Raw genomic sequence first — 22,763 nt, 5'->3', positions numbered from 1 at the left:
CAAGCAAAAGTAACTCACAAGAAGTTTGGATATCTCCAAGAAAAGAAACAGCATTTAGAGCTAGAGTCAAGATGCGTCAAGACCACGAAGGGAACTATCCCCCAATACATCTCTGTTCTGTACTGTGCTCCACAGTCTCAACACATCCACTGTCTCAGCTGCTAGGAGCACAGCTGCTCTGCGGTGTAGACAGTTAGAACATAAACATAGTAATTACAAAAATCCTAGTGAAAACCAGATAGTAGTCTCCACATGTTGGCAGCAATGCATAAGAATATAGTTGAAACCATACATACCTCACCTTCATTAGCACAATTAGCACATTAGGTACCTAGTGTGAGCTAACATGAGGTAAGAACACACCCATATTCCTATGATCATACAGACATGGCACGGAAGGAAATTATAGTAACATTTTCAAATAAACTAAATGTTGTAGTTCAAATTTAGCAGATTTACCTTTTTCTTCACATGATACATGAAACTAATTTCCTAAAAGGCTAATGCAAAGGCAGCTTCTTCAATTTCACTCTGTATTTTCCCTGACCCTCCACACGGACAATTTTGAATAAATCCTAGCCAACACAAAATATTTACAGTGATTTCTTATCTGATCTCCTTTTATGCTCTTGTAGGCACTAAACCTAATGCATTATGCTTGAAATGAACTGAAAATATAGATCAGTCCCAAATTAAATCTTGTTAGCTTCCATTATTTCTAACTGGCATGGCTGAGCATCAGCTGGGTGGAGAAGAGGATGACAATTAAATAGTAATATAAAACATGGATAAATTTATGAAAACTAAAAAAAAAAAAAAATCAAAATGCACAGTAATTAGTATATCATTAGTATATTCATTGTTTAAATTATATTGAATCAACTTTAAATCACTTGACCTTGACTTATTTTGAAATTCAAATGTTGATTTGGATTGGTTTAGAATCATTCTTGATTTAACTTCTCTGTTTGCATTGCATAACAACTCTGGTACCTCAGTTATAGTTGTGCTCCTTTTATCTTCATTACCACTGTCTTTTATCTTTGTCTCCTTTCTTCTTTCAAGTGAGTCTTTGTTTCCTGTGTTTTCACAGAATGTTTTCTGTAGTTCAGTGGTTTTTCCAGGTACCTTTGTGCTATGACCTTTATCCTTACTGTCCAATTCTGCTACTAGCAATAAATCTTCACCTTTCTGATCCTGTTCTAACTTGTCCTCTCTACTCAGTTTCTTCCTGCTTGTATTTATGTTGTCCAAATGACAAATTTTACCCTGTGATATTTTTCTCTCACTTACTTCCTCCTCGTGACTCAAAACCTTTTTTGCTAATCCATGTTCTGAAAATGGAAAATGATTATCTCCTCCTGAAATCGTTTCTGAGAGGAAATTTAAATCACCTGCATTTCTCAACAATTCTGTACTGAATCTTGGATCACTCTCCACTGGTTTATTAGACTGAGAGACTTCTGTTGAATGCTGATCCTCCAAAATATTTCCTGAAGAAAAAGGCAAAATTTCTTGTGTTGTACTCCTGGCTTCATTTTGATTCAGATTTGATTTTTCTAGGGTTTCGTTTTGGTTTATGAAGTAACTTTTACCCAGAGATGTTCTGTGCAGTTCCTTTGCGTCCCTTTCAACACTACCAGAAATACCTGGATTACTCACAGACTGCAGACTTAATTTCATTTTTTCACTTCCATTGTGCACTCCCAGTTCTCTGAAAGTAGATGCAACTTTCTCTAAAGGTACTGCATCCCTTAGACCTGATAAAGAGTCACCTTCTTCACCACATACTTGAAACTCTTTACCTTCAGAGTTCATGGTATTGTTGCTACTACTTTCTGTAAAGCAATGTTCTTTAGTCTGACATTCAGAAAATGTTTCTGCTGAAAAATGTTGCTGTTTGTGAGGGCTGATACTCTGGGCATGCTCTCCATTTTTTGTAATAACTTCATCTTTCTTCATTGTTAGCTCAAAATTACTTTCTGATTGCATCTCATATCCTTCCTTTGCTGGAACACTGCTCCCCGCCTTTCTTGAGTAACTTTTTTCTTTATTTTCATGTATTATTTCCACTTTAGATAATTTTTTTGACACTCCCTCTATTTTCTGTCTCTCTCCATTAACAACTTGCTGACTTAACCTTTCACCAGGATGATTATTCGCACTCACAGAGATCTCAGCTGAAACAAAGGAATCTTTTCTATCATTTTTGTCTTCTTTACTTTGATTACCAAAAAGCATTACATTATCTTGCTCTGTACGTGGCTTATTTTCCCTGTTGCCACTACTGCTACTTTCTTGATCATTGAGATTTACAACTTTTTTTAACGTTCTATCACCTTCGGTTTTGTCATCTCTGTGTAATTTTCTTCTGTGAATTTCCAGTGTATTTTCTGTTTGCTTAGCTTTATCTGAAGAGTTATCTTTTTGCATATATTCCACATCCATCATGCTTTCATTAGGTGCATTTTCCTCTCTGAATTCAACTGCTTCATTACATGCCAACCGTTCAAAGACTTCAGTTGACTTCATAGGCTGCTGGAGTTCACTGTCATCTGGTAAGCTCTGAGCATGACAGTAACATGGATTAAACAGAGATATCACGGAAAGGATCTTAGTTTTCTTTATTCTGTGCATTCTTAATGCCATTACCGAGAGTTAAGAAGAAAGACTGTCATGAAAGAAAATCTTGCAACAACCACAGATTTCAGAGGTCTGATCCAAGCAAAACATACTATTATTCCTCTTTTGAAACTGATTTAGGTTATCTTCGAAGAAGCTATCAGAAATTTAGAAGAATTCAGGAGCAGGACAGGGTTTGGATGGAGAGTGTTTGATTTCCAAAAGAAAAAAAAAAAAGCAGTCCTGGGGATTCAGAGCAGATGGAGACTCAGAAGGGTTTAAAAGATTCCATTTGTTCTTGAGGAACATGAAGCCTTTCAGCATTCACAGGATTCTTGGTCCCCATTTCAATTCTTGTTCTTTGTTTCACTTTTTATCCATTATAAAGTTAGTAGTGTTAGTTAGACTAAATACTCAGTTATAGTGGCTACCTATCAAGAAGCTTATCTATTTCCATTTGCATGCGCCACCACTTTAATGATGTACAAAGATGCATTCTCTTAGCATTAACGGTTTGTTCAGAGGTATTCAAAAGCCAGAAAGGCAATAAAAACAAAGCCAGCACTAGAATTACATAAAATTCCTTTAAGAACTCTGTGTTTTTTTTTCTGTAACAACATTAAAATTTATACTTTTGAATGTTTTCCAATTTTATGTAAGTTACACAGGACCAAATTTAATAAGGGCACAATTAAGTATAGGAGTATAACTTGGGCTTTTTTTTCAGAGATCTGTAGTGTATAGATTATATTAAAACACTATAGTCCTTAAGGGAGTAAATTACTTTCCGAGAGAAACATGTTTGTGAAGAAAGTGAAAATACTGATTTTTTTTCTCTGTTATTTGGAATGGTATTTCTGTAGCAAGAATGTATTCTGAGTAATTTAGCTGTTTAATTTCAGTAACCTACACTTGCTAATAAGATTCAACACTAAACAAGAATAAAATTCTATTTGACCCTAAGGAATCAATACAGTAGAAAGGAAGAAGGAAAAAAATCTAAACATGTCAAAAATAATTAAGAAATTTGAGAGGACACGGCATCTCCCTGTTTAATGGGCTCCTTTATATATTGTAAGTGGATTGCATACTCAGCTTAATGTCTGCATATATCCCAATGATCGAGCCCTAAAATACTGCAGTATTAAAATGTACTGTATGTAACTGCATCTCCAGCAGAAATTAGTAAGCCATATGATCCTTCCAGCTGGAAGAACTGGTAAAATGTATGGATGATATGGTTTTGCTTATCTGAATGTTGTAATCTGATACTCCTACATTACTGTATAGAACACAGTATATAAGGAATTTGGTCTTTTGTATCTGCTGCTAACTTTGTGAATATTTCCAGCAGATAGATTGCTCTTCATTTGCTTAGCTGTTCTTTTTGTTTGGTTGTCTTTTAGCAGATGACCTACCTCTTCCTCTTCCAGTCTTTTCAGAGAATCACCTGCAAACTTTATGTACTGCGTCATCAGGGTCACTAAGGCAGTGTAACGAGTCCGTAAATCCATGAACTGCAGAGAAACAAAACGGAAGGGCGGCAAAAGTGAAACATTAACACTGAATGCCACATAATGTAAAAAGATAACTGCCTAGAATTTACCTTCTAAGAAGTGATAAATACTTTTCTAGAACCTATCCTGACTTTGATTCCAATTTCATTTTACTCATTAACAAATCCTAAATCCCATTCTTTTGTCTACTCAGTTTAAAGCAAAGATGCGTAAAGTTTTCCTATCATAAGAAATTTGTTTACCTCTTGAATAATGAAGTCTGATGAGCTTTGCATTCTTCGACGTTTCACTGGAGATTTTTGTTGGGAGTCAACCATAGCCCTGTATGTCATAGTCTGCAACTCGTAGTCCTATAAAAAACATAAAACACACAAAATGGTCAGCATTCCATATGATACTGACACTAATAAAAGGATTTTAAGTATACCAGTATTTATTACCTTCACAGCAGCTGAGTACTGTTCTGCATATTTCTGGCATTCATCTATTTTGCTTTGTTTCATCTCAATCTCAGAAACCAGCATCTGTAAAATATGAATATACATCTTCATCTTAAAAAGTGATTCTTTTCTTATGGCTGCTGTTATTAGCATTTCTATTTTATCTAACAACATCAAATTACATAATACACACATTTCCACATGTGTACAAGCAATTGTAAGCTCAAGCCCATTTCCTAGTTTTGTTTGGTTTACAGTACAAAAGAAGTGGAAAAAATCCTGCCAGGCTTAATACCTGGTGATCAAAGCTCTAAAAGAAATTAGGGTTATACCACTTTACCCATATAATGTGTTACATGAAAATATTTTGTTATATAAATGCATTATTGTTATAAATACATTTCTGTGTCCATAATTACCAAGAGTAGCACTAAATAAAAAAATGAGGTGGTAAGTCAAAAATTTTAGGCACTCTCTAAGGTTTTATGTTTGCAAATCTGAGGACCAAAACTGGTCTATACAATAGTAATAAATACTGAGTGATATATTAAAAATGTTAGCTGCACCGTGAACATAAAAATATAAAAGCTGATGATGATTTGGATTTTTACAATAAAGGCTGAGAATTTCAAGCACCTCATTTCAAGAAATAAGACTGACATCATTGGGTTCAACTGATACCTTAATCTCCAGTCATCAAAGCAGAAAATTCCTACAATGAGATCCCTTCCATACCTTATGTTGGTTCAGCTGTTTAGCCAGTGCTTTGCTATTTTCAGGATGAATTTCTTGAATCTTTCGCTGAGTATCTTCCACTTGTTGAATCCAAGTGTCCAATGAATTGTAAGTATCTTTGTAGTACTTCAGAGATTTATTAATACTTTCTAAGTCACGCAACCTGATTTTATGTTAGAAAATATGCCAAAGGAGTAAAAGTGAATATAATGATAAAAAGTACAACACTAAACTAAATACAACTTTCAAGGTTTTGGATGTCTTAGTTCTGCTAAGCTAAGTATATTACAGCATACTAGCATACTATAAACATCGTAAAATAGCATTAACTGAACAGTAAATTAGCTTCTCAAACACTAAGATCCCCAGCTTGATGAAGCCTTTTCATTTGTCATAAACAACACCCAAGAGAGATCCTACTACAGAAAAAAAACTATGCATATATCCCTCATTAGTGAGCTAAATTGCTTCAAACTCTGTGAGCACAGGAATCCCCAGGCACGCTGTAAGACGAAGGTCTCTGCAACAGTAATTAATTCTATGGAGTCACAGAATTTCAGATGTGACTTATGTGAATTAATAAGGCAAAAAGCGGAGCTGCAGTTATGTAGCAGTTCACCATACCCCATGCCTCCCACAAAACAACAGCAGTTACACTTGCTATGCTAAAGCAAGTGATTCTGTTGACCATTAAAAAGTCCCTTTTAAAATTATGTTTTTAACCTGAAAAAAAGTACTATGTATTTCTTGAAAGTGGTTTCCATACTGATGAGAATAGTTTCATGGCTCTTATACTGTTACTTCAAGTATCATATGAATACGACTCATCCAAAACACTGCATAATTACAGATAAGCTTACTCAATCGTGAATAAATACTGTGAATTGTGAATTGTCTGATTGTGAATAAATACTTTGAATTGCACTAGTGTTGTTCTCAAGATGCCAAAAGGAGAGTAAAAAAGAGCAAGCAAAGGATATACAAGTTGTCAGGTTTCATACTTGAGCATAGTTTTACGCCAATAACTATGAAAGTAAGAAGGGATCGTGGTAACTGCAGCCAATATTTGTATATGCTTTCCATATAATGATCATCAGTGTCAAGCTGTTAGGAAGCAGCGGAGTGAACATTTGCAGAAAGCAGTTTGTTTACAGCTACATGCTGCAACCACCACAATCTGTCCTATTTACTCCAGAAGTCACTTTGTATTAACAGCAACTTTTCAGTGTGTTCTATTCAGAACACAGAGCTGTAAGGAGATCATTTGGTTCGTGTTTGCCCTATGAGGAAATAAGGACACTTCCATACCTCATAAAACTATTGTTTTATCATTTAAATTCTGCCACACTATCAGATGATGAATCATCCGAGTTGATTTAAAGCTAGCCATTCTCCAGTCAGCTCTAAATTAGCCAGCTTTTGCCCATCTGCCTTTTACTTCTGGTGATGTTAAACAGAGCAAACTAAGTTAGTTAATTGCAAGCAAATAACTTCAATATTACACCTGAGTGGATACTCATCCCTTAGAAAAAGAGAAAAAAATGTGAAAGGTTGTTGTGTGAAACTTTACATAAACAGCACTGTATTTGATGTATTTGAAGTAGATTTTAGGAAATAAATTCGGACTCTGTATTAGAGACTTCCTTAACTTCTCCATACTACAAAGGAAACAACACTAAATAGATGTACGGACATCTCCTTCAAAATTATTGACAGCTGTGTTCTGTGATATCTGTAAATCTGTAAAGGCATGTGCATTTGAGTAACACTCTCCAATATAGTCACAACAATAATGCTGAAAGGCTTAAATTAGAGCAACATTGCAATTGCATATGGAGACGGCATGAAACCAGTTGCACACCAGAAGAAAATACTGGCACTTCACCAGAAGTTTTTAATCTGGTAGCTACTGCAACAAAATTATCACAGAAGTCAATAGCAGCTAAGGACTTCCAGACTTAGCATGTCAGCCATTAAAAGTAAGCAAACACGAAGCCAGTCATAACTGATCAACCAGCTCATGAGTTTTGCCTGTCAGAACAAATTATGTGCAGAAACAGATGGCATTTCCATAGGACAGCAAGCCATTTCTGTAGGCTCTTTTTGGAAAGTAAAAGGACAGTTTCTCTCTACTGTCTCAGTAAGTTGTTAGAAACAAAATAAAGCTTCTCTATTTTGTTAATCTTTTGGTGCACAACAGGCAGAGACAATCCCTGGGGAAATGACAGGCAACAATGTCAGCAGCACAGAAAAGATAAGAATCCCTGATCTTAGTGCATTTAGGAAATAGCTCATTAACATTCATTCTTGATTATGTTTCTCAGAAACAACAAGAACATCAAAAAATGCAAACAGATTATAAGAAAAAGTTATACAAACCTATTCTCAATTTGAGAATGAATGTTTTGCCACCTCTCAGCTAACTGATCAACTTTTTCTTTATGCCAGTCGAAGTCAAGATCACGCTCCTTGTGCATTTTGAACATCTGATCACTGATCATCTTTGCCTTCTGCAGCTCATCCTCTAAGGCATGGAACACTTCTCTTTTCTCATCTACTTCAGATCTCCATTGCTAGTGTATGATAAATTAAGTATTTTAAATAATTCCTAAATTATGACACTACTTATAAATGAATATTTTACATAAGCAATTACTTCTGGTTGCTCAAACACCAGAATGGCACCAAAATGAGTTTGAAGCAACTAATTAGCTGTGAACTGCAAAATAGTTCTGAGTTACAGCATCCCCCCCAACACAAGCATCAAACACAGCCAGCAAATCAACATCTTTATCTGATAAACTACAGCTTTCAAAAAATTAGGTAGGTGCCAATCACTAACAAAAAAGCATTACTTATCATTTGAGATATTGAAATAAGCTGTATGCAGAGTATTTAAAATGCTGAACTTCAGTTTTAGCCTCTCTGAAAGATAAATGCCAAACCTCCTAGGAAACCCCTGTTAGTATACCACAGCAGTAAGAGGAATCATACTGTGGACATGTTTATATAAGAATGTATTTATGTTACCTTAAGCATGCATTATCTTTGCAAAGACAGAAAAATAAGTCTTATTGAAGCATTAACGAGTGGCATTCCTGAGAGTTCAGGAACTGCAAAGCATTACCTAATTGCAATAATACACATGCAAACTATCCAATTCTCAGTGTTTCAAAGTCTATTTTTGTTGAGGTATAGGTCCTAATGCAGACTTTCCTCCAAACACATAAGCCAACTTTTGATAAACTATACAGTAAAGCATAACCAGAACAAATGTTACAAGATGGATCATTTCCCTTTTATTTTTTTTTTATTTGCCCAGGCATCTCCTGACTTACCTTTAATGTACCCATAAGATTTTCAATGTTATTTTTGTCAGCAGTTACTGCCTCTTCTTCACACAGCTTAGTTTCATAAAGTTTTACTAATGATTCCGCTCCTTGGGTGTTCTTCAACACCAAATTTACAGTTTTTAATCTGAAAAACAGTAATCTCCTGTTAACTGAACAAGCAATAAAAATACTCAACACACTTGTTGTGTATTTCAGTCTTTTCATGTCATAGATACCCCTTTGTACAGTGTTAAAATATCTTTAACTCCCTCTTCCTCGATCATTATTATTCATACTAATATTTTTAATTTATTTTGAAGAGAAAACTAAACTACAGTGTGTATGACACGAGATGGTCTATTACATACTTATCTATGTAAATGGAAGACATAGAATAAACTTGGTTCATATTCTGAATAACAATATTTAGTTCAGAGCGCAGAGTAGGAACTGAAGGTGAACCAGCAGCTTGACTGAAAAACTCTTCGCATTTATCTGTGATGCCTCCCAAGTCATCTTTCAGTCTATCCAACTCCTTCTTCAGTTTCTGTAAAAATGAAGTGATTGACAGTGTTTTTATGCTATATCAATTTGATGTATACTCTAGGTAAAAGAGCCTTTCCCAAAGGCTTACCTCTTGCTCTGAAATCCTAAACACACTTTCATGTAGGTCATCCCTTTCCATTGGGGTTCGGATCTGTCGAATTAACCGCTCCTCACAACTCTCCAGCCGAAGTCTGATATTTCTGACTTCTGAGATGTATAGGTTGTAAATGGATTCTTCCTGCTCCTCTGTTGAAAGAAACAAGCAACATTTTAGCAAACAAAGCCATTGTGTCACTTTCACCATGTCTTCTGACAAAAGACTTTATAAAGTCACCATTCGACAGGTCTTTTCATGAATGACTGAAATCCCATCAATTTCCATAATTTTTACTACAAAACAAATTTTTTGAACCTTTACATTTTAGTTATATTTAGATCAACTCCTCACACTTTGAAAACTAGCATATATCATTGGTTGTCCATCCCAGACACAGGCATCATCCCTTATGCAGACACTGCTAAATTCAGTAGCTGAATCTTTCAGCCAGATGATGCATGCTACTCTAGGAAATCTCAAGGCTTTTTTTTTTTTAATTCTCCTTCAGAAGCAGAAGGCAACACATCTTTCCTTAAGTATAGTGAACTATGCTAATGCAGTAATCAGCTTTGCACTACTGTATTCCTGTAAGTGATTAGCTACTTGACAGTGTATCAGAACAGTTATTTTAAGCTTTTTCTGCTTGTTGAATTTAAAAACAGAGGTAAGAGAACTGTAACTACAGGTATTCCATGGAGCTACAAAAGTATCTAGGACAGTTCTCTTGCATTAACAGTGTTAAAAAAATTAATACTGTTATGAACTCAACGAAGTACTGAAGCTGAATTTAAACATTCAGAAACAGCAAGGAAACACTGACTAAACGGTAATCTGCAGTGTACAGAAAATTTGGGGGGGGGGCTAATTTTTTTCTACCACCTTGTGGTAGATATATATTTTTTACATAGATTAATATGTGCAAAGTTAAAAAAAAAAAAAAAAAAAGCTTTGATTTTTCATATAATATAATGGTGCAAAATGTTAAAATGATGGTTTATGATATCCATTATTTCCATTATATCCATTATCCATAAATGACATCCATTCAGAGGAACTATAACATTAACCATATCAATATGATAAAATAGTGATTCACTAGAGCTTGAATTTATATGGAGAATATGTATTGAGAATAACAATCTCTCTTGTGAGGGCAGCTTTCTACTTTTCTTAGCAAAGTTTTACCTCTTTCTGCAGATTTCAGAAGCTCTTGATAGTATTGCTTGCAAATATTAACTTCCCTTTCCAGCTGTGCTGTATCAGAACTTGTAAAGATTTTGGACTCCTGGCTATCTTCCACAAAATCGTCAAAGCGGGATTGCAAATTGCTTAGAACCTGCTGATGTTCACCCGGCAGCATGGTTTTTATCTGCAACAGATCATAAACCCAAGGTGTGGTCAGCAATGATGCATCACTCATGCAGTTACCTCTAAAAAACAGTACTGACCAATTAGTAAGATGGCAAAGTCAAAGAACTGACTTGCTCTTCCTGGACTGGGGTTCACTTGAAAGGTATCAGAGTAACACCAGATAGATTATATTCAAAATAAAACCCTTCTCCAACTTTAACACCAGTAATGGGCTGTGTTAAGCCAACCCCACATCAGACACCATTTCTCCATTTCCATCTATGCCTTGTAGCAACAAACAGGCATGCAGCAAGAGTCACAGGAGGAAGAACATCTCAGTATCTCAGAAACAACAGTGGGAAATTAGGACTTAACATGTCATTTTGGGTATTACAAAAAATTCTGCAACAGTTTGAAGCCAGAGACAATCTGATGCTGTATAATAAACTCCTATACTATATATCATTATGCTGTACATCCAACACCGGATAATTCAGTGATCTCATACATTGTTTTAGCTAGACAGAATAGTATTTTGATCTGTATCTCTATGTAATTTCTGACAAATTTATCCTAATTACCTACTTAACTTTTCAAATTACAGACATGCATGAGAAGAGGAATCAGCATTCATCTGCCTTCAGCTTGAAAAACTAAATGTAACTTTCACAGTTGTCCAACTGTTAGTAAGAAGTTGCAGCATAAGGAAATAATGAGGAGTTTCACTAACATTAACCTTAGCCTAGAGAAGCTAATCTCCTCATACAACTTGCAAGACAAATCCAAACCAAAATTCAGATTTAGTCACTGTTCAACTGCTTTCAAGAGATCCTGTCACTCTGCTGACAATAAGAGACTAGAGAAATTAGCCCAAAAAGAGTACTGGTAGTTTTCATGGTACAATCTCTCTGCTCTTTCCCCATGTACATCCGTGTAAGTTGCTCAGATAAAGGCAGAATATTGCACAGTTGTGCACTGCCAGCTATTTCCAGAAAATGAGGACAGCTGCAAAATGATTAATTATGCACTACCTCCGGGAAGCGTAGCCTATGCCTCTTAGCCTTACTTCCTAGGAAGTGGCTAGGAGGCCCTTGTTAGACATAGTACATACCGAGGCAACATTGCCAGCTCGAACGGCTTCAATTTCATTTGTAAGGTAATGCCAGGAAACCACGCTCTTCATGTTTACATGTGACTCGTGCCAAAGGGCCAGTACATTCTGAAATTGCTGTTCAATCCTGAAACACAAAAAGAATCCAATTTAAAATAAGAGAACCTGTTTTACATGGGAGCAACATATGAAAAAAAAACCCCACAACATTTTAACCTGAGTTCCACATTAATGAATTTAAAAAAAAAAAAAATCTGCTTCTTTGTCTCTAACCCAAATGAAATGTTGTTTCTCTGTGTTAGAAAACAAAAATATTTATATCAAAAACATATTTTAAAGCTGTTTTTGTTTTGTCCCTACCTGTTGGCTGTATCTATTGCTTCTTTGTTTGGTGGAGGAACTGTAAAGCATACAGATGGAACCATGGCCTCATTACCACTTGGGCTAATGACTTTCCACTTAGCACGATGGGAGTTGTTTGCTAAAACACACTCATCATCCTTGTAAATAGTTATCTAGTATTAACAGAAAAGCAGAATAATTTAATGAGCTAAGCATTACAAAATAGTTTTACAAAGCTCTTTTGTAAATGGCGTCACCAAATAAGCAACAGAACAACAAAAACAATGTTCAACACAAGGATTTGCTCTTGTTTACTAGGGTGGAAGACATTTAGAGCCCAGCATTCTCCAGGAACATGGTAATTAATGAAACTTTAGCTGAATTCTCACGTCTGTAATTGATTTGAAGAAATTCAAGTTTCTAACCTCAATTTGTCTATAGTCACAGATGGCTTTAATTGGGATGGATGTTTTCAGTATACAGTCAGGGTTCCTTGGCTTCAGCTGAATTATTGCCTTTGCTCTCCCTACAAGGCCTGCTACTGTGCTCTTATACTGCAAGAGTTGTTCCTTTTCTTCCTAAAACAGTAAAGAAAAGAACAAAGAACACATCACGAGAAGTGGCCAGAATACAGTTCTGCTTCTTTGATCCTGTTAAGCTTTTCTTTTTCTGACTTCTTTTGCTGTGTTTCTTAAAAGCAACACATTTTACAAGAACGATTTATCTTTCTGAAGTCACTGGTTTCCCACAACATCTGCTATTGTAAAGATAAAGAAATAAATAATATTGTATTTTAAGGGTATGAGAAACAGTCATTACAGGTGGACAAATAAACATACTTCATTACAAATTCTAAAATATCTAAAGTATTTATTTATAAATTCTAAAATATCAATCTTATTTTCTTACTTGCCTTTAAAAGAACAATTTTATAACATGGCTTTTATATCCAACTATCATCTACACTTATCTCATGTAATTGTAGTTCACATTACCAGGAATTCTTACCATAGACTCCTGGACAAGGTCTTCCAGCCTATGAAGGCTGCTTGTTCTATCACAACTGTATTTTCGGTATATGGCATCTTTCAAATTCTTTAAATATTCCATGGCCTCTTTGGCATCACTGAAAAACTAGGAGGAGACGAATATCTGTGTTACTATTAAACAATCTATAAAACATATCAATAGCTACATCATGAAGTGTTTTTTTTAAGCGCTATCTCCTTAGAGATCACCTTTCCTAGCAGTTTGAAGTGACCACTCTAGCACACAACAATATTCATGATCTCTTGTTTGAACGTATGCTTAAGGGAGGCACATGTTGTAATGTCTTGGAACAGCAGTTCATTTGGGTACTATCTAAATGCAAAACTGATTCAGCAGTTATTGAACCTTAGTTAATTATGGTTTCCATTAACAAAAAAAAATCTGAATTCATTCTTGCTTCATAATTATGAAGAATTATTCTGGGATTCATAATTACTTTCACATATAAAGAACAGATAGAGCTTATAAACTGTAGGAAACTAGCTGCAGATTTAGCAAGCACACTGGAGTGAACATTTTGGGAAGAAGAGGAAGTCAGCAACCACACTTGGCAACTCTGCTTCAATCTGGGGCGCTGGTTAAGCATGACTGGGAAGGGAAATGTCCTGTGATAACTGGCAACACATTCCTCATTCCCCAAATCCAGAGATCCCCTTTTCTTACTGTAACCAGTAGGAGCCCAAACCACTCAACTATTTCTTCTTCAGCATCCATTCCCTAACTTTGGGCTCTCATTCTTCTCAATGAAAAGACATTTAATCCCCAAAGCCTTCTTATTCTTATTATATATTTATGGTTATAAAACCCAGGAGACACTAAGGACTGCTATTTATAATTTAAATACAAAATAAGAGTAGAAAATGTTTCTTCTACAAAACAAAAATCCTTCAATCTTCAATCCTCATGCATATTTGATGGGTAAGTAAAAGGGTGATAATCAGAAAGATGTTTTGTTGGACGTATCTGCTGGCAGGGTGCTCTCTGCTCTGTTCTTTATTAATGGTGTACATCCCGTTTCTGTTTGTGTTCTCCTGGAACAACAACCTGGAATATGTTCTGCCTTGGCCATCATTAACCTCTACATCCAGCCACAAGAGCTTTATTGACTGTAGTTCTGTATGACATGGAGAGAACACGGCTTCTTTCTCAGGGTCTCTGCTTGTGGTTATGGCCTTGTTTTAAAACATCAGACCAGATTTTCATCTGTTCTGAACTGATACAGCTACAGGGAAGTCAATGCAGATGTGGCAACACTGTGGGAGTACAGCTCATCATCTAATAATTGTACATGATACATTCCAATTCTACTGTGAGAGAGCAACTAGCATTTTCAGTCATAATAGAACTTTTTGACTGTGGTCACAGCTTAAAACATTTCACACTTACATTGACTTATTTCCTTACCTCAAAATATGCAGCATTTTCTTTCAAATGTTGTTCAACACAGTGACAGAGCTGAAGAATCCAGCTCCATTGTGTCTGCATTGCAGCTCTATAGGCCTTTAATGGAGACAGATTTTTCAAAAGGAAATGAAAATGAAAACATAGATACATTTACAGAATTTAAACAACAGAAAAGTAATGTTGCAAACACAAGCAGCTAAACTTGAACGCCCTACCCATGAAAAGCAAGCTGCAACAAAGAAAATTCCTAATAAATGTGAGAAAAACGCTGCCATTACAGCATGGTCAAATATCAGAAAACCTTCCCTGAGGGACTGGGGAATCACCATCCTCGCGTGCATTCAGGATTCAGCCCTGATACTGCTTTCAGCAGGGACTGGATTAGATTTCCTGAGGTTCCCCTAGCCTAAACCAGTTTATGATTCCATTGCTATATTTACTTGTTTGAATAGCTGGACAGCTGCCTCCATACAAATCAGATATTAAAGCAATACTGAGTACACAATAAAAATAATAATTCACGACATGCTGCAATATGTAATTTTGTGTACGTGTTGTAAAGATTTTCAAGAATGCGGCCCTATTTGAACGATGCCTCCTATGCTGACTGCAGTGCTGTCACTAGAGATGCACTCTTCTAATATTCACCAGCAGAGGGGACTCTTGACTTGATAAAAGCAGCCAAAAGTCTCAGTTTGGGAATTCTGTGTGATTCTCAGGGAATTCTAAGATTTTCCGTTGGCTTCAATGAATCTCAAGCTGATCCATTAGCGCACAAATTTTTCTGCACAGAAGGCATCAATTTAAGAATTGTTTTTTCATTTCCCAATATAGCATTATTGCAGACATCATAACCTACATACACATCTTCACTGTGATGGCCTAGTTTCATAGCATGCATCTTTAATATATTACGTATATTTTTATATTTCTATGTATATACTGATTATCCATTAGTAGCAGCATGTACTTTTAAGGAATGTAATTCTACAGATTAAATAAAAAATCATGTATTATAATAAAAGTATATGTAGTGAGAAGGAAGAAAGGAAGGATTTTTCTTCATCTGTTTACAGTTTATATTGACATAAACTCACTGAGGTGAAGAACCACAAAAATCCATCCTCTCTGCCTTTTTCATTCGTATATAATAAAACTGGTTTTTATTCTTTCCATTTTTACCACCCACTGTCTGTATTTATCCTTTTATTGAAAATCTATAGGGAAAAGTATTCAACATTTCCCTGTGGAAACTTGTTATGTCCCTACAACAGCTACAATAATTTTTCTGTAAACAGTTTACCCATCATATAGAGCTTAGTGCAAAGCCTCAGTAATTCATATCACCTGATCTGATTTTTAAAATACAAACACATTTCATAACTTACTGACAAAAAGGCTATGAAACCAACCCTAAACCATTGTCAGGAAGCAATATATACAGTAAGAGACTGGAAATGCACTACTGAAACTCCTTTCAATCCAACAGGAGAGAAACCACGTAAGGACTGTTCTGTGACCTCAGCATACCAGTGCAGGCTGCATCAATAACTACAGAAGCAGCATGCATACCCAGCAGGAGAAATGTCTGTACAGATCAACTTCTGAAATGTTAATTTTAGACTTCAGTGGGATTTTATCTAAGCAGTCCGATACATAACCATAATTTTACAGAAGTGTTAATACTTTTTGGAAACTGGAAGATGGAGTTACAACAGAGATACTGAAGAGGAAATAAAGGCCCCATTATTCAGACTTTTGTTGCTTAATTTCCTATGAGGAAGCACTTTCCTTCTTTTCCTCCATAATCTATGGTCTATTAAATCACAAAATTGTTTTCTTGTTTGTGTGCTGTTTTACTAACTTACCTCAATGGTTAGCCTAGCTGGGTGATTTTCAAGAAGCAATTGCTCTGCTATTTCTTGTACTGATTTAATTACTTCTTCTTTCTGATCAAGTTCTCTCATTAATTCCTTTTTCCAGACAAAAACAAAAAATAAACACAGAAACATTTTAGAAACCTGTTGAATTATTAAAGAGGACTAATTTTTTCCCTCTGGATTATACTAGCAATACATACTGCATGGTATTCCTTTTTTCTCGTTATATTGGGGTTTCTTTCACTCCAGTCATATGCAACCTCTTCCTCTTCTTTTTCGTTCAGCCATATCAGCTCTCTAGTAGCACGAGACACAAAATTGTGAAGAGTATCTAGATGCCTTTCCTGATTTCTTGATGTGTTCTTTATTAAAAAGGAAAAAAAAATAAGATTAGGAAAAAGCAGAATTTAAAACTCATCCCTTTTCATAGATGATGTATACGGAAAAACTGAACCTCAAAAACATACTGAGAAACTTACCAAGAGTTTTGAATACTGACTCTCCAGTTTGTGCAATTTTTCTGCATAACTGAGTTTAAGAGGGGCAGTCATTTGGATCTGTATTTGGTATATGAGGTCAAAAGACAAGAAAACAGACATGGTAAGTTACTCTCAACCACTAGATCTCCTGATTTCATGATACGTCATTTAGAGATCAGAAGTAGAAACAAGTAAGACTGTGAAACCCAAACACAATTCTGTAACTCCACAGCACTTTATGGGTCATTTGGCAAGAAAGTAACTGAAGTGATAAAGAATATGGTGCTATACCTCACTCATTTTAGCTTCTTTAAGGCTGGATTCAAATTCTTCAATAGCTTTGTGGACATTTTTGTGATTTTCTAAATGGCTTTCAACACTTGGTAAATCTGATCCCCATTCTGCCCGATCAAGTTGCACCTTACCAAGAAGAAGGAAAAGTTAGCCATGATCTACAAGCAGTAAATGTAACAATTAGAAGCAGACTATTTCTGTGCAGATTGCTACCTGCATTTCTTCCACCCAGTTCAATAGGTCCTGGACAAATTTCATGTTCACCTCTTCTTCTGTTAAATTCTGATCCACAAAAGCTGATTTCATAAGAGGCTTTCTGATTTGCATCAGTTTGAGTGTTTGAAGAGTCCCACTGTCTACTCCTGTAACATAGCTTTGGATTAACCGTGGTGGGATGCCAGGTGTGTAAGCAGGAGTGATGGCTGGTGTCAGCCTGGAAGTAAGACCTGATGAGAGGCCAGATGTCAAGCTGGAAGAAGTCAAAGAAGGTGTTAAACCTTGGGTCATTGCAGCATTTAATTCAGGGGTTAGGTTTGTTGTAAATCCTGAGTTTAAGCTTTCAGTTATTCCTGATATCATCAGCTTTGTCTGCTCTGTTGTCAGTGCATGTCCCTTGCTGTACACGGAAGAACATTCGGTACGTATGGCCATCAGTTCATCACGAAGTTTTGCAACCCTATTAAAATAAAAGAATAGAATTAAATAAAAGGAAATGATTTAATTGAATGCTTATTATAGCTTCATCATGCTGAACTGAACAGCAATATGAATTCACATGATCTCCTACACTTCAGTTCTACTTAAATATTTATAAATAAGCATTTGCATCAGAAAGTATAGGCTATGTCAGCTTTGACTTCTATGAATAGAGATAGCAGATGCAGAAGTCAGGCAATGACACACAAAATCAGCATGGTATGGGCATTAGGGCGTACCATACACAATACCATGGAACAATCACCAGAGCAGAAATTATACAAGATACTACATGTTGTGGTAGATAAAATTACTTGCAGTTTGCTGCTAAGTAGCTGCTATGTACTTGATCTTACCCAGTCCAGAATGAATCCTGACAAACTTTAGAGCTACTTCTTCATAAAATTGAATTATGCTGTTTAAACATATCTTTCTCCTAAGACTGTACACACTGACACACATAAGCTAATATTACTCCTCTTACTACCTGCTAAGATACCTACAGCTATCATGAGAAATCTCACCTCCATTTTTAAAACCGAAGGTAGTGAATCTAAAGCCATTTTATCTGCAATAAAACCAGCTAACATCTTTATACTCAGATATCAAGAAACTTTAACATTTAAGTCATCTTTTTGTGAATTACATCGTTTTCACAGATGATCACAAACACTTCCTCATCTTCAATAAAGTTTGTGGGCAATGTAACCACCTGGAACCTTTATTTGGGTACTAAGTGACAGACTGAAGCTTATCCATAGACATGAAGATTTGAAAATGATGTCCATAATGGGTATCCTTATTTGGGAGATTAATTTATTGATATAAATATATTGTAAAGTACCTCTGCACGAGCTGGTCTGCCTGATAGTATTTTCCATCAATAAGAATTTGGGCATCAATCACTTGCTGGCGGAGAAGGTTCTCAGATTCAAGAAGATACCCAGCTATCTCTGCTTCATGTTGGAACTGAAGCCCTGACTCTAATCGCTTGGTGTCCTGAATGAACAGAAGAAAGCCATTAAGCCCTGCAGCTAAATCAAAGAGAAATAAGCTGTAAGAAACCAATTTTTTAAACTTTTTTTCTATACTTAAAACAACTGTAAAGAACTTTATCTAACAATCCAATAAAAAATTCAACAGAACCCATTCAAGGTAATTTTTGATATTTTCTTGTAGAAATAATAAACTAATGATAACAGTACAGCAAAAATAAAAGTATCAGTTATTAAGTATGCACTTAAAAATGCTACAGATTTTTTTTTTTTGAAGCAAGTTCATGAAGACAGACAAGTAAAATCAGTGACTGACTTACAGACTGCAGAGCATTCCGGGCAAGTATCAGTTTGTCCTCACAGCTCCGGCTGTCCCGCTGAATTCTGTTTGCAATCTGCTGCAGCATTTCCAACCTAGGTGATGCCAGGAATTTTGGAAAAAGAAGTATTAATGCTATTTATATCTACTGTACATATATAACTTCAAACAAACAAAGAATAGCAAAAACCAGCAACCACAGAGCACAGATACAAATGCCAAGTTACCTGTTTCCTTCTAAGGTGGCATTACCAAAGCTTATACAAGATTTAATCAACGTGGGACAATTAACAGAAAGAAAATTCTCGTTAGAGTCAACGCTGGTTCGAGCACTAGTACTGTTGCTAAACAGCGAATCGCTGCTATGATAGCTGTAACTAGTGCTGTTCATTTTTACATCCAGACCACGGTCCTTCTGGCTGTTTACATTTGCTGAAAAATGGAAAAAATAAAACTCCTACAAAATGTACAGCTTCTAGGGATGAAATTTCACTACTGGTTTTGAAACACCTAGCACGCCTTCTTTAAATAGGCTTCAGTAATGCATATTCAAAACCCAGTAATTAATATTCTGCCAGCTCTTCAAAGTATTTTACCCGGGGCTATGTACACTGCCTCACTTTTGGCTTCCCTAACCTTGCATTAAAGCTTTGCAAGTACAGACTAGGCAGTAACACTAGGGCGTCTCTAGGAAACAGACGCACCAAATATTTTATTTAAGTGTCACAAAATGTTTATAAGCCAAATAAGAATTTAAAGAAGTCTTTAACGTGTTTCTCAGACTCTTGAATGAAAAGTTTCAAGAAGGACCGAAGTTAGAACTCCACGCTCCACTGCATGGTGTAGAAACTTCAGGCTGGGCTGATTCCTTTTCTTTCAAATGGAACTGCACAGTAAAACTGCAGGAATATCACAGTTAATCAGCTCTTACCAAGTTAATTTTAGACACCTGTACACCATCCAACCCACCATCATTACTCCACTGTCCAAGTATGCATGTTTACTAACTGCCCTGTTCCACTAATCTGTCCTCCTGCAAATTTCCCTTTAACGTCTTCCATACACAGAGCTAATTGCTTCTTGCTGTCTTGACCACAAAACAAATAAGAAAACTCTGATCACTGCCCTTAAGTTAATATTTTAACCTGGACTTGAGGGTTTGGGTAATTTCTTCAGTAATTCACCTCCTGCTTTTAGCACCTCCTAAAAACCTCTCCCACAACATCAGATGACTGTGTTCAAGTAGAGGAGCATGGCAAAGGCACAGACACACCCCTGTGGCAATTTCAAACCCTGCTAGTTTTGCAAACTGGAACTCAGACTGGCACTCTCCTCACTGACATCGTATTAACTTCGATCCCACCCACCAGTCTGGCCACATGCTGTTTGTCTGTGTTGATACTTTCAGATGTATTCACCAGACATAGAGGTAAAGTTTTAGTTGCACACCAAATCTCTGTATTAGCTAAGGTCACATTTTTGCCATGACTATCACCTTACAATCTGTCACTTTTAAGTGTGTCCACCAATCCTGAAATATGGGAAGAAGTTTATGCGCATTTACATTTATCTGTCTTCCATCCATCTGACTAGAAAAGAAATAAACTAATGTCATTTACATACACTCCCAACTAAGATAATCCAGCTTTCTGCAATTATGAATAGAATTCCTTCTGGTGAAGGCAGGCGCTAACTTTGCCGTTGGCAGGTTAGAACAGATTAGCCTACAAGATCTGGCAGGCTGTATTTCCACCACTGCTTTCCAGTGTTCTGCTCTACATGGTGGGGACAACTTTGAATTCCTCTGTAGGAATTTATTTCACAGCAGTTACCACAGGGATACTGTAAAGCAGTACCTCCCATTGAATCTGCCATTTCAGTCATGCTCATGCTTTTGTAAGGAAGACACATATTTTGTGAGCATGATCCATATCTAATCAACTCCAACTGTCTTTGAGATCTTCTCTTAAAATCTGTCTTTCTGAGGACTTAGTACACAGCGGTCTGGATTCTTCACACCTAACATCAGGTGCCCAAACCCTATTGTCACTAGAAAGTCAGTGCCAGATTTCTCTAGAAAGTGATTTAGATCTTAGGTGCCTCCTTTGGATGCTTGAATTTAAGCAGAATGAACACAGAGCCAGGTAGGAGCCCAAAGAATCATTTAATTTAGGGTTAAATAACATGATTTTTTGAATTAATGGATGGTAGCTTCTGTTTCTGCCACAGAACTCAAAAGAGGTACCATTAAAAAGCAGAAATGCTCTAAGGCTGCATTAAGATTTAAACATGCTTGGTATGTTATTACTGATGTACAAAACAGCGTCACACATTCCTCTGCCATGGAAGACTACTATGCACTTTGCATGTCTGAACACTTTGTGTGTTTTTGAGTACAATCAACTTTTAGATAATTCCAGAATAGGACTTGTGCAAGTGAATTACACATTTTGTGTAAAGAATGAGGGTGTTGCTTATATGGAATAGAGTCCAAGCGAGACAATGAAGTGGTATCAACCTGGCCCTGACCAATTGTACAAAGAGGACATTATATTTGTGTTTAAGTGCTTTGATGATCCGAGGCACATATACTATTCAATATGACCCTCTGAGATCATCCAAGTCTATCTGGACCTGCTTCTACAAAACACATAGAGAAGTTCAGGCTTGAACAAATCAGAATTATTCAACAGGAATAGAAATAGAAAAATAACGTGGATATTACAATGGAATAAAACATTCATGATTTTCAATACTGGGTAAAATAACAGAAGATATATTAACCAATCCTGTCAGATGTTCACTAGCATACCTCTCTACTTCAGGCCGAAGGGTCTTCTCTCTTTCCAGCATGGCAATGATAAGTTTTCCCCATTCTTTTTCTATATCATTTGGATGATAGCCTTGAGGAAGTTTGATGCGTCCAAATTCTATCCAGACCTTAAAAATTCATACATATTTGTTATTTTAAGCCTCCAAAAGGGAACTTATATGTATTTCAATGCATGTTAAACCTTACCTCCAGCAGTTTATATAGACGTTTTATTTTTGATTTATCTATCTCCTTTGGTGGAATTTCTGTTTCTTTAAACTGTAAATATTGATTATAAAGTGCCTACAGAAACAAAAAAAATCATCATTTTTTACTTACAGTGAATATAACCTTACTTCCAAACCCTCTTCTAAGATTCTTTATAAACTTACGTTCTAATACTGTTCTACTTAAGTTCTATGAAAATGATCTGTGACAAGCTAAAGATTTGCTTTTGATCGTTCATATCTTAGCAATGCTTTTTTTTGTCCTAGACAAGTTTAGGGAGTAGATTTTCAAGTGAGCTTCAGACAAGTGAGCTTCAACATGATACCATTTTTCTTCTCTTATTCAAAAAATAAATAAATCTAGCTTACAAAGCTATCCAAGGAGATCTTAAGAAGGGTTATAAAATCTATCTATAGACCCAACCTATCCCATCTCTAACATTTTTAACACTGCATGTCAGAAATCCTGCAAAGGTCACCTAAAACTACTTAATAAAAAACTATATTGCTATGAT

The 22,763-nt window shown here is 36.0% G+C and overlaps 1 protein-coding gene across 38 annotated transcripts in view; it reads right to left on the bottom strand.

The window, feature by feature from the left end:
* The window catches only part of DST (dystonin), a 295,359-nt gene that overhangs the window by 122,686 nt on the left and 149,910 nt on the right, over positions 1–22,763 (bottom strand). For 20 of the 38 annotated variants that reach the window (XM_082758030.1, XM_082758004.1, XM_082757993.1 and 17 more), the window contains 24 exons: positions 22,229–22,324; positions 22,022–22,149; positions 19,211–19,304; positions 18,740–18,894; positions 17,413–17,875; positions 17,197–17,325; positions 16,906–16,983; positions 16,627–16,788; positions 16,415–16,519; positions 14,547–14,642; positions 13,101–13,226; positions 12,518–12,670; positions 12,111–12,265; positions 11,751–11,877; positions 10,475–10,658; positions 9,281–9,438; positions 9,015–9,193; positions 8,653–8,791; positions 7,694–7,887; positions 5,315–5,477; positions 4,580–4,663; positions 4,382–4,489; positions 4,041–4,139; positions 994–2,565 (listed from right to left, as the gene is read on the bottom strand). In XM_082758030.1, coding sequence (XP_082614156.1) covers positions 994–2,565; positions 4,041–4,139; positions 4,382–4,489; positions 4,580–4,663; positions 5,315–5,477; positions 7,694–7,887; positions 8,653–8,791; positions 9,015–9,193; positions 9,281–9,438; positions 10,475–10,658; positions 11,751–11,877; positions 12,111–12,265; positions 12,518–12,670; positions 13,101–13,226; positions 14,547–14,642; positions 16,415–16,519; positions 16,627–16,788; positions 16,906–16,983; positions 17,197–17,325; positions 17,413–17,875; positions 18,740–18,894; positions 19,211–19,304; positions 22,022–22,149; positions 22,229–22,324 — 4,947 coding nt within the window. The remainder of the gene's footprint in view (positions 1–993; positions 2,566–4,040; positions 4,140–4,381; positions 4,490–4,579; positions 4,664–5,314; positions 5,478–7,693; positions 7,888–8,652; positions 8,792–9,014; positions 9,194–9,280; positions 9,439–10,474; positions 10,659–11,750; positions 11,878–12,110; positions 12,266–12,517; positions 12,671–13,100; positions 13,227–14,546; positions 14,643–16,414; positions 16,520–16,626; positions 16,789–16,905; positions 16,984–17,196; positions 17,326–17,412; positions 17,876–18,739; positions 18,895–19,210; positions 19,305–22,021; positions 22,150–22,228; positions 22,325–22,763) is intronic. The other 18 variants (XM_082758002.1, XM_082758019.1, XM_082758003.1 and 15 more) reach the window with 1 other exon arrangement.

The sequence above is a fragment of the Aythya marila genome (assembly GCF_965140915.1).
Source record: "Aythya marila genome assembly, chromosome: 3".
Classification (NCBI taxonomy): domain Eukaryota; kingdom Metazoa; phylum Chordata; class Aves; order Anseriformes; family Anatidae; genus Aythya; species Aythya marila.
Note: the sequence above shows the minus strand (reverse complement) of the source record. Positions and strands in the feature narration are given on the sequence as shown.